At 39.2% G+C, this 13,008-nt stretch overlaps 1 protein-coding gene across 1 annotated transcript in view; it reads left to right on the forward strand.

Moving 5' to 3' along the window:
- Positions 1-10,260: 10,260 nt before the first annotated feature.
- The window catches only part of AFG3L2 (AFG3 like matrix AAA peptidase subunit 2), a 134,284-nt gene continuing 131,536 nt past the window's right edge, over positions 10,261-13,008 (forward strand). The window contains exon 1 of the mRNA XM_086967382.1: positions 10,261-10,952. Within this exon, the coding sequence (XP_086823508.1) occupies positions 10,261-10,952 (692 nt within the window). The remainder of the gene's footprint in view (positions 10,953-13,008) is intronic.

Consider the following 13,008-nt stretch of genomic DNA (forward strand, 5'->3'; position numbering starts at 1 on the left):
TCGATAGGAAGGACCCGGGTGAATGCGTATCTCCAAAAATTGAAGGTATGTGCCACGGCAAGACCAAAAAGGGAGGGACATTATTTAACATTCAGGCTCCAGTTTAATTAGATGAAACAGTTTACATGTCATTTCATCTATCATTATAGCCAAACCAGCGAGGATATAAACAGAAAGCTAAGATACACGCTGTAAATATCTACCGCATCGATAGGAAGGACCCGGGTGAATGCGTATCTCCAAAAATTGAAGGTATGTGCCACGGCAAGACCAAAAGGGAGGGACATTATTTAACAATCAGGCTCCAGTTTAATTAGATGAAACAGTTTATATGCCATTTCATCTATCATTATAGCCAGAAGTATCCGAAGAGTAAGAACAACAACCGGCATTCAGTGCAATTACCAGAAAGGGAGATACTCTCCACCAGATAAGAAATATCACACTGGGAGCAGCATCATAGACACAGGTATATTACTTCTCGACCAATATCTTAGTATAGAAAAAAGAGAATGTCACATCAGTTAAGGTATCAAATATGCATATATATTTTTTACAGAAATATTACCCGCTAAACATCTAAAAAAAGAAGCGCTTTTAACGCAATTGGACTCCAACTATAACGGCATATACAGTCACCAACTCCGCTAATAATCAGGTACCCACCTCCCACTCAATTCTCTTTACAGAAGTGTACTTGTAACAAATTTAGCATACCTAGATAAACTGAGCGCATCCTTTACTCACAGGAAACAATCTGCCCCAATACTGCGAGCAAGACCAAGCTTCAGGTCCAGTCTAAACGTCATCTACCCTAAACAGCTCAGGTATGAGCAGGGTTAAACCGTAATATATAAACAGTATGGTATGATCACAGGACCCTACTTGGATGTAATTATTTAGATCTAGGAGTAAATAGGCAAGACTAAATTAGCTAATAGTAATTGCGCAGAATTACCATCTTCCCAGACCCGTTTTTCCTGAACCCAGTCCCCTGTTAAGTAACCTATTACAAATGAACTACAATCTGCAAGCAATTCAGACTATGGATGTTTGAATGTATAATGTGTAAAGATATACTGAATGTAACCTGTGCAAAAGACAAATGAAATGTTTTTAATTGTGTATATAAATGTACAGCCTTTTGTAAATAAACATAGATAAGTACAGATATAGTAACACCGTACCGTGTAGAGCCGACTAATGGTAGTAGGGAGAGCCAGGAAATATAAGAGACGTAATAACATACGATTAAGTAAAAAGGAAGTAAATGTCTAGATGTTGAAAATATTGAATTAATGCAACAAGGATGAATACTAAAATATTGTCTCTTTATCATCATAGCATCATTGATTTACATAAAGAAACAATGCAGAATTCCTGAAGAAGGCGAAGCGCCGAAACACGTTGAAATGAATAATTTCTGCGTATTGTTGAAAGTTTTAAAAAAAAATTCTATTGTAAAGTAACCATAATGTATTATATGTAAAAATATTTGTACAGAAAAAACAAGAAAAAGAGTGTCTATATATGTATAAACAATAGAAATGATATGAAAACAGAAAAAAACAAAAAGATGAGATATAAATAAACAATTTTGAACAAACAATGATTTAATAGAATAATTCGATCCAAATCAGCATCTAGATAACTCAAAAAATATTAAAACTAATAACCTGAGTGATTTTTTCTAAAAAAAGTTATTTTCCTTGCTAGGGTTTATCACTTTAGGCAGGGGCCCCAATCTTTCAAAACCAACACTCACTAACTAAAGTGAGAGCCATTTTGTAATGGGTCAATCCTGCATGTATATACATGTGAATACTTCATTGAAATGAGAATTAATTGTTTGCACCATGATAATTAAATCAGCATTGCACACACGTTATGCCTAATACATAAGCAAGTATTTCATTATAATTAAAACACTGGAAGTACCAATGCCAAGCAACCCCTTTACGGTCACATTTCATCGAACAAATTCTATGAAGCTGTGGATCAGCTGTTGTCCTTTCCTTGAACATTTTCTAAACTTTGCAACTCTCATATCACATTATTTTTTATATTTTATATATTTTTAGAATTTTTTTTCTTCGATTTTTTACTTAAATCATTGGGAAAACTTTGATAATCTCATATATCATTACAATTGTCAGGATACAGTCACGATATCCATTATACAATTACTGTTCAAAATTGCTTACTCTTGATTTGGAATTTTAAATGATGAGGCAGTGAATCTGCAGCATTACCATCACCAAAAATCAATTGTAACTTTCATGCATTAACTGATCAGCCTATATGCACCGATAATTCCTCTCCACAATTCAAACCTCGTGGGTGTTTGGTGAGCAAATTATGTAACACAACTCAAGTCTGCGCAACTTTGTTATATAGATATATATATATATATATATATATATATATATATATATATATATATATATATATATATATATATATATATATATATTACCTACTGGCGGTCGCCAGTAGGTAGTTATAGTTAGGATTTTTTTCAATGTTAAATCTCAAAATTCTATTTGGAATAACTTTGGCGCCGGTTGACGAATCTGCCTGAAAATTTCCTCAAAATGGCCTCGTCGAGCTCCGGTCCTTCCCTGAAAGTTTGGGGGGGATACAATAAGCGGGGGCCGAGATAAAAGGGGGGTCCCAAAACGCGTTTTCCCCATGTTAATTTCCATAGGGCGGTCGATTTCACTTTTAGCCCGAACGGCTGAATGGATTTACACCAAACTTGGCAAAATTGTAGGGACTGGTAGCCCGATGTGCCTTTGCTATGTCTCAAGATATGTGCTCCAGTGGATTTTGAGTAATTTAGGTTCCAAAAAATATATATATCTATAGCAGCGCACCGGTGCGCGCACCAGGGAGCGCTCCGGGCGCGTGACGCGAGGTGCGCATGGAAAGCTGATTGGCTCTCGGGTGTCTGTAAACATTCGAAACAGTCCAGAGCGGTCGCCATCTTGTGTCTCGGTAAAATCGAGACATAAGAGGTGGGTAAAACAAAGTGGGAACTGACCATAAGGCGTCAGGGATAGACCCCTTTGACCCCCTAGGTTTGATGTGGGGGCTAGAAAAGGGCCCCGCGGGGCATTTAAAATATTTTTTTTTTTTCGTTTTGCGCGGGGGAAGCGCACGGTGCGCGCACCAGGGAGCGGCCCTGGGAGCGCACTATGATGAAAAAAGGTGACAGAGTGTTTAAAAAATGAAGTTTTGATTTAGAAATTGGAGGTAGTTCTAAAAAGAACTTTTTTTTTTCTTCTTTTTGTTGTTTTATATTTTTTTTGTGTTTTTTGAACTTTTTGAACTTTTTTTGGCTTTTCAAAACAGTTTTATATATTTTTTTGTATTTTTTTGGGGGGAGAAACAAAAAAAGGGAATTGAAACTGGCTCAACTGGAGCAAAAAAACAAAAAACCCAAAAAATTACTTCTTTTTGGGGCACTTGTGATTATCACCTGCAAGGACGATGAGTTTCACACTTTGTTCCCCATAGGAGATAAGCTTGCCACAAGCAGTGCAAGTAATTTTAAAATCAGCAAATCTCGGCTGAATGCAAGGCATCACCTCGGATGTTTCTGGTTCCGAGGAAGTGGGTTGGTTTCTTTGGGAGGGGGTCCTTGATGAATGGGGGAGGTTACTGGCCAGTTCCCGGAACTCTGCACGAGAGTAGTTGTTTGGATGCTTTCTTGTCATGTGCCGAATCATGGTATAGTTACCAAAAGAATATTTCTTATTTGGGTTGCCCCGTGAAAGTTCATCATTGCAGATGAGGCAAGTGACTTTGGGCGCATTCACCTTTTTTTTCCCCTCTGGAATTGAAAAAAACTGCCAAATAAAGTGTGGTTTGGGTTTGTAAGGTGTATTTTCTTCTGGCAGCCATCTTCTTCTCCCCTCCTCCTCTTCCTCTTCCTCTTCCTCCTCCTGTTCTTGACCACCAATATAATTTGGAGCTGGTCCTCTTGGTTGTTGTGGTGGTGGTGGTGGGGCAGATGCACCAGCTGATGCTACTAATGAAGCCATTATTTAGAGCAAAAAAGTAGACAGAGCAACAAACAGGTCTTCCTCAGTCAAAGGACAAAGTCAGAATAAGGAAAAAAGGTGGGGTCTTTCATCATTTAGAAAAAAAAACTGTCCTGAACCAATGAGAAGTGTTATTTTCAGGTCACAAGACCAGGGGCTTCATCATTATGAAACCAAAACTGTTATGAACCAATGAAAAGTGTTATTTTCTGCTCACATGACCCGACGCGCTTACGCTACGCGCCCGGGGCGCGCCCGCGCGCGCCCCGGGTCGCGCAGCGTAAGCGCGTCGGAAGTTTACGTTGTGCGATCGTATTCGCTTGAGTACTTCCGGGTGCGCTTACGCTGTGCGTATCACGCGGTCGCGGCTACGCGATACGTCACGATCATGTTTACGTTTGCGATATTGGCGCTCACGGGGCGCTCCCCGGAGCGCGCCCCGGAGCGCTTTTCAGAAATACGCTTTTCGGGGCGCTCCCCGGGGCGCGCTCCGGGAGCGCTCCCCCCAAAAATTAAAAAAAAAAAAATGGGATAATTGTAGGGACAGGTAGCCCTATTCTAAAGTGGTTTGTAAAAAAAATAAATTTAGAAAAATATGTATTGTGCTACATTGGGCTTAATATATGTTAGAGCCAAAATGAAGCCCAAATGTAGCCTAAAGTAGCCCAATGTAGCCCAAAGATGGCCACCAGAGACTAAAAATTGTAAATGTAGCCCAAAATTCAACTAGATGTAGCCCAACTGTAGCCCAATGAGAGAATGTACCAGAGTGTTAAAAAGAACAACTAGAGTGCTAACAGTCTTATTTATAAAGTGAAACTTATAGTTAGGAATTAGCATTAAAAAAACCTTTGAAATTCACTGAAAAAACCATAGGTTTCACACCAGTTATAGTTAGGAATTAGCATTTAAAAAACCTATTAAATTCACTGAAAAAACCATAGGTTTCACACCAGTTATAGTTAGCTGGAAATTTTACTGATATAAAACCATTGAAATTCCCACGTTATAGTTAGTCGGACTCACTATAACTTGCGCGTGCAATGCACTGCTGATGACATCACATATTACATCACTCATGACATGGTCAGTGACATCACTCATGACACCATCCTTGTGACATATTGACAGACCTCCTTTCACTATAATGTAACCCTTGAGACACATATTCAAAAATAGAAACTGAAATTTAAATAAAAAAAGGAGATACCTATATCAGTTACAACAAGCAATTCAGTAATTCCACTATCTATATACACATCCACTCATTCACCAACAGTTCTATATAGTCACTCATACATATACTCACTCATCATATGAAGTGATACACCTATACATCCTGTTACACACCGACATTCATCCAAAAGTTACTCACACACATATTCACACGTGCAAATAAACTATTGAACAACGATTTATTTGAATATAGAGTTATACACACACTTCCACCTTACTTCTATTGAAAATTACACATATTTATTCTCTTAAACAATCACTTATAGAAACACATACTTATTTAAACAGGAAATCTTAAAATCTCTTACTCTCACATATACTCACTTATATACATCAATATTCATATATACTAGATTAAAACATATGTAGTTACTGATAAAGACACTAGTGAGACAGTCATTCACTCACTAACAAACACATATAGACACTCATCCACCCATACAGTCCTGTACATATGCTGTCTTCAAAACACATACAAACAAAGAGTCAGTCACTCATTCATCTATGTGCTAAGTAATACCTCCACCAAACTATATAGACACTCATACTGATACTAATAAAAATATCAAATAACCCATATACATACGCATGTAGCTACTTACCAACACATGTAGCCACTTATACACAAAGTGAAACACTAATAAATGTATTTAAATATTTAAACATAACTCACTAATATTTATTTTTCAGAAAGACACATATTCACTGGATGGTGTCATCAGTGATGTCATGAGTGATGTCACTGACCATGTCATGAGTGATGTAATATGTGATGTCATCAGCAGTGCATTGCACGCGCAAGTTATAGTGAGTCCGACTAACTATAACGTGGGAATTTCAATGGTTTTATATCAGTAAAATTTCCAGCTAACTATAACTGGTGTGAAACCTATGGTTTTTTCAGTGAATTTAATAGGTTTTTTAAATGCTAATTCCTAACTATAACTGGTGTGAAACCTATGGTTTTTTCAGTGAATATATATATATATATATATATACATTTGAATGCAATTATTATAATAAGATCATATGTGTGTATATATATATATATATATATATATATATATATATATATATATATATATATATATATATATATATATATATATATATATATATATATATATATAGATAGATAGATTATTTCGAAAACAACTTTACCATCAAAGAAGTTGACTCGAGCCCAGGTCCTTTTAGCGTGCAATTTATTACATACACAGGAGTGTCAAACAACACCCGACGCGTTTCGGTGCAGCCGCACCTTGGTCACGGGTAACGGTGTTTACTCAAATCTCAGTTTTTAAAGTGCAAATAACATATGAACATAAACGTAGGACTACTCGTCCTCACACCAGTGTTTGTCATATCACTATGTGGCGGCCATATTTAAATGTGTGGCGAGCACAGGTATAATATACATCATATATATATATAAACCCTGTTAAGACACTCTTAGGAGATGCCAAAAAATAATATCGTAACATTTAAATCAATAAGTTACATATGGGTACCCAACTGCATTTCGGATCGGAACAAAGTCACATAATTACAAATTGTAGCCCAAGTGGGCAAATGTACCCGTGCATTGATGCACCTGACGTGACAATTCTGTCCCAGTGGGCATAATGATTCGATATGCTGGATTGAGCCCCAGTGGGCATGAATGTCTCATTATAATCTCATTGCTGTGTCCTCAACATCACAAGGTTTATCAAAGTTTTTCAAAAGTATAGTCCTGTGAATCCATCCAAACAAAAAACAGCTGCAACCAGTGATTTTACATCCTCCCTGTGCGGCGACATATGTGTCTCCTACAAACATAGAAAAAGTGACTTTAAAACATGTACAAATATTCAAAAACATCCAAGACAGCTTCACATTCAAGTTATTACAGGGATTCCTATTGCTGGAGTATTATCAGTACAGTAAATGCATTATATAGGCTCTTAAATTAAGTGGACAGCTAACTCCTCGTCCTTGTTCAACCCCATAGGTTGTACAGTGTCATACTTGATTATGAACCTTGATTCAAGCTGTCGTAATTGTCTTAGTCTATCACCACCTCGTTCAGATGGTGAGACCCTGTCCAACGCACAAAACTTGAGTTCACTTAAATTCTTGCCATGAAAGTCCTTAAAATGTTTGGCTATGGGGTAATTTTTGTCCTCATTAGTAATTGCCCTCATGTGTTCTAAAACACGCTTTTTGCAAGGATGCTTTGTACTTCCAATGTACGTTAGTGGACATGAACATTGGAGTGCATAGACACAGTAGTCAGATTTACAAGTAAGATGTTTTAAAATCTTGAAAGGTTTGCTATTTCTAGACAAAATTATTTCTTTTCTGTTGACACTGTTTTTGCAGGCTTTGCATGAGCGACAGGTAAAGAAACCCACTACCTTCCTGGGATCTTCTTTATCCTTTACCATGTTGCTGCAAAGCGCATCTTTCAGGGCTGGACATTTCCTGTAGGTAATCAAAGGTTGATTACCCACAGCCTTTTTGAGTGTTTCGTCTAACTGGAGGATATGCCAAAATTTTTTCAGACTCTTCCTGACCTGCCATGTGTGGTCAGAGTAAGTGGTAATGAATCTGAGTGGTCCCTCCTCACTGTTACCTGGTGGTTTAGGGACGAGGAGATCACTCCTGTTTACGTCTCTGACTTTGTTACAGGCTTGATCGACCACTTTGGCCGAATAGCCACGCTTCCTGAATCTGTCCTTCATAGTGTTCATTTCCTTGTCAAAGTCTGCATTAGTTGCGCAATTCCTCTTGGCACGTAACAGTTCGCCAAAGGGTATGCTATGAATCAGGTTCTTTGGGTGACAGCTCGACGCATGTAGTATGCTGTTGCCTGCTGTAGGCTTGCGATACAGCTTACTAATGAGTCGTCCATCTTGAACTGACACCAAGACGTCCAGAAACTCAATCGATTGCTTATCTATAGTACTGGTGAACTGTAGGTTGCAATCATTCTGGTTTAGTTCGTTGACAAAATGCAAAGCTGCATCTTTGCTACCTTTCCACAGACAAAACACGTCGTCTATATACCGGGCCCAGAGAACCACGTTCTGGGTAAAGGCCAAGATGTTGCTGGCCACCTGCTCCTCCCACCAGCCCAGGTACAACCCCGCGTAACTGGGGGCGAAGCAGGTTCCCATCGCGGTCCCCCGGGCCTGGCAATACACAACATGGTTAAACAAGAAAAAATTACTGGAGAGGCAAGCACGCATCATTGACACCAGCATTTTGGTGTGCATCAGATATTTCACATCCCTCTTTTTCAGAAAGTGTTGGTTCGCCTCCACACCTACATTGTGGGGTATACATGTATAAAGGCTGTTGACATCTAATGTCATAAGCCACATGTCTTCCTCCCACAGTATGGGGTCGATGATTCTCAAAAAATCACGTGTATCCTGCAGATACGATGGTAATTGTTCCACATAGGGTCTTAAAAAGTGGTCAATATATTTGGACGTGTTTTCATATGTACTGCCAATGGCGGAAACAATAGGTCTTCCTGGGGGTATTTCAGTGTTCTTGTGTAACTTGGGTAAGAGATACAATACCGCAAGTTTCGGGTAGTCACACTTAAGAAATTTATATTCATCATCAGATAAGAGTTTATCTTTCTTCCACTCATACAACTGTTTTTGATAATCAAGACTATTCTTTTCATAAGCAGATCTAGAGCTTATTGCATAGTTTTCTATGTCATCAAGTTGTCTTTTCCCTTCAGCAAGATACATTTCAGTGGGCCATACAACAACATTCCCGCCTTTATCAGACATTTTTAGTACAATGTTGGTGTTGTTTTTGAGATCAACCATGGCCCTTCTTTGTCTTTTAGTTAAATTGTCATGTGTGGGTTTGTGAGTTTGATTGATCTTTTTAAACTCAGAGATGACACCCTTTTCAAACACTTCAATACTGTCACAGTGAATTTGTGGTAGGAACCTAGATTTAGACTTAAATCCACTGCCACTTGGACAATCATAAGTTAGCTCCTCACTGGATAGACATTCTAAGGTACCTGGGATTATATCAGTGTCTGTGCCTAGGCAGTTCATAGTTTTTAAAAGGCTAATGTCACCAATTGCAACTCCTGTATTCTCCTCAGAGGATGCCACCCCCAGGGACCTCTTATTTTGAAACCACTTCCTTAATTTCAATTTACGTACAAACTGGAATACGTCAATTCTTCCATCAACATAGTTGAAATGGCTGGAAGGGCAGAATGTCAAACCCAATGATAAGACTTCAATCTGATCAGAAGTTAAAATCAAATTAGATAAATTTACCACTGTGTGGGTGTCCATCATTTCTCGGCCGTCTTGCCTCTTGTTGTCACTCCCACGAAGGCATCTATCAATCCCTGTCTTTTGGCGCCTCTTTTGTTTCCGCCTTTGGCGCCACCTCCACGACCTGGATTTGGGGACTCTGCAGGTCCAGGGCCGGGGTCTGCAAGCCCTTGTCTTCCTTGTGCCAGCAAGGAGAACTCGATTAAAATATTGTTTTTTACTCCATCTGTGGTTATTGAGTCACCGCTTGTTGATGGAGTTGTCCCCCCGTCCACCATCATATTGGCATCCGTATTTGTATCCGTGGTTGAGCCCATTTGATTTCCTTGGGCTGGTTGTTGTTTATCTGGGGTCTTTTGTAATTTCTTATTTAATTCTCTCAGCTGGTCAAATTTTCTTCCAAAGTAAAGATCTGGCCCCTTTCATAGTCCAACTGGCCGCGGGCCAGATCTTTACCTTTGATTTTAACTTCTGATCAGATTGAAGTCTTATCATTGGGTTTGACATTCTGCCCTTCCAGCCATTTCAACTATGTTGATGGAAGAATTGACTTATTCCAGTTTGTACGTAAATTGAAATTAAGGAAGTGGTTTCAAAATAAGAGGTCCCTGGGGGTGGCATCCTCTGAGGAGAATACAGGAGTTGCAATTGGTGACATTAGCCTTTTAAAAACTATGAACTGCCTAGGCACAGACACTGATATAATCCCAGGTACCTTAGAATGTCTATCCAGTGAGGAGCTAACTTATGATTGTCCAAGTGGCAGTGGATTTAAGTCTAAATCTAGGTTCCTACCACAAATTCACTGTGACAGTATTGAAGTGTTTGAAAAGGGTGTCATCTCTGAGTTTAAAAAGATCAATCAAACTCACAAACCCACACATGACAATTTAACTAAAAGACAAAGAAGGGCCATGGTTGATCTCAAAAACAACACCAACATTGTACTAAAAATGTCTGATAAAGGCGGGAATGTTGTTGTATGGCCCACTGAAATGTATCTTGCTGAAGGGAAAAGACAACTTGATGACATAGAAAACTATGCAATAAGCTCTAGATCTGCTTATGAAAAGAATAGTCTTGATTATCAAAAACAGTTGTATGAGTGGAAGAAAGATAAACTCTTATCTGATGATGAATATAAATTTCTTAAGTGTGACTACCCGAAACTTGCGGTATTGTATCTCTTACCCAAGTTACATAAGAACACTGAAATACCCCCAGGAAGACCTATTGTTTCCGCCATTGGCAGTACATATGAAAACACGTCCAAATATATTGACCACTTTTTAAGACCCTATGTGGAACAATTACCATTGTATCTGCAGGATACACGTGATTTTTTGAGAATCATCGACCCCATACTGTGGGAGGAAGACATGTGGCTTATGACATTAGATGTCAACAGCCTTTATACATGTATACCCCACAATTTAGGTGTGGAGGCGAACCAACACTTTCTGAAAAAGAGGGATGTGAAATATCTGATGCACACCAAAATGCTGGTGTCAATGATGCGTGCTTGCCTCTCCAGTAATTTTTCTTGTTTAACCATGTTGTCTATTGCCAGGCCCGGGGGACCGCGATGGGAACCTGCTTCGCCCCCAGTTACGCGGGGTTGTACCTGGGCTGGTGGGAGGAGCAGGTGGCCAGCAACATCTTGGCCTTTACCCAGAACGTGGTTCTCTGGGCCCGGTATATAGACGACGTGTTTTGTCTGTGGAAAGGTAGCAAAGATGCAGCTTTGCATTTTGTCAACGAACTAAACCAGAATGATTGCAACCTACAGTTCACCAGTACTATAGATAAGCAATCGATTGAGTTTCTGGACGTCTTGGTGTCAGTTCAAGATGGACGACTCATTAGTAAGCTGTATCGCAAGCCTACAGCAGGCAACAGCATACTACATGCGTCGAGCTGTCACCCAAAGAACCTGATTCATAGCATACCCTTTGGCGAACTGTTACGTGCCAAGAGGAATTGCGCAACTAATGCAGACTTTGACAAGGAAATGAACACTATGAAGGACAGATTCAGGAAGCGTGGCTATTCGGCCAAAGTGGTCGATCAAGCCTGTAACAAAGTCAGAGACGTAAACAGGAGTGATCTCCTTGTCCCTAAACCACCAGGTAACAGTGAGGAGGGACCACTCAGATTCATTACCACTTACTCTGACCACACATGGCAGGTCAGGAAGAGTCTGAAATTTTTTTGGCATATCCTCCAGTTAGACGAAACACTCAAAAAGGCTGTGGGTAATCAACCTTTGATTACCTACAGGAAATGTCCAGCCCTGAAAGATGCGCTTTGCAGCAACATGGTAAAGGATAAAGAAGATCCCAGGAAGGTAGTGGGTTTCTTTGCCTGTCGCTCATGCAAAGCCTGCAAAAACAGTGTCAACAGAAAAGAAATAATTTTGTCTAGAAATAGCAAACCTTTCAAGATTTTAAAACATCTTACTTGTAAATCTGACTACTGTGTCTATGCACTCCAATGTTCATGTCCACTAACGTACATTGGAAGTACAAAGCATCCTTGCAAAAAGCGTGTTTTAGAACACATGAGGGCAATTACTAATGAGGACAAAAATTACCCCATAGACAAACATTTTAAGGACTTTCATGGCAAGAATTTAAGTGAACTCAAGTTTTGTGCGTTGGACAGGGTCTCACCATCTGAACGAGGTGGTGATAGACTAAGACAATTACGACAGCTTGAATCAAGGTTCATAATCAAGTATGACACTGTACAACCTATGGGGTTGAACAAGGACGAGGAGTTAGCTGTCCACTTAATTTAAGAGCCTATATAATGCATTTACTGTACTGATAATACTCCAGCAATAGGAATCCCTGTAATAACTTGAATGTGAAGCTGTCTTGGATGTTTTTGAATATTTGTACATGTTTTAAAGTCACTTTTTCTATGTTTGTAGGAGACACATATGTCGCCGCACAGGGAGGATGTAAAACCACTGGTTGCAGCTGTTTTTTGTTTGGATGGATTCACAGGACTATACTTTTGAAAAACTTTGATAAACCTTGTGATGTTGAGGACACAGCAATGAGATTATAATGAGACATTCATGCCCACTGGGGCTCAATCCAGCATATCGAATCATTATGCCCACTGGGGCAGAATTGTCACGTCAGGTGCATCAATGCACGGGTACATTTGCCCACTTGGGCTACAATTTGTAATTATGTGACTTTGTTCCGATCCGAAATGCAGTTGGGTACCCATATGTAACTTATTGATTTAAATGTTACGATATTATTTTTTGGCATCTCCTAAGAGTGTCTTAACAGGGTTTATATATATATATGATGTATATTATACCTGTGCTCGCCACACATTTAAATATGGCCGCCACATAGTGGTATGACAAACACTGGTGTGAGGACGAGTAGTCCTACGTTTAT

This window comes from Lissotriton vulgaris, chromosome 4_1, assembly GCF_964263255.1.
Source record: "Lissotriton vulgaris chromosome 4_1, aLisVul1.2, whole genome shotgun sequence".
Classification (NCBI taxonomy): domain Eukaryota; kingdom Metazoa; phylum Chordata; class Amphibia; order Caudata; family Salamandridae; genus Lissotriton; species Lissotriton vulgaris.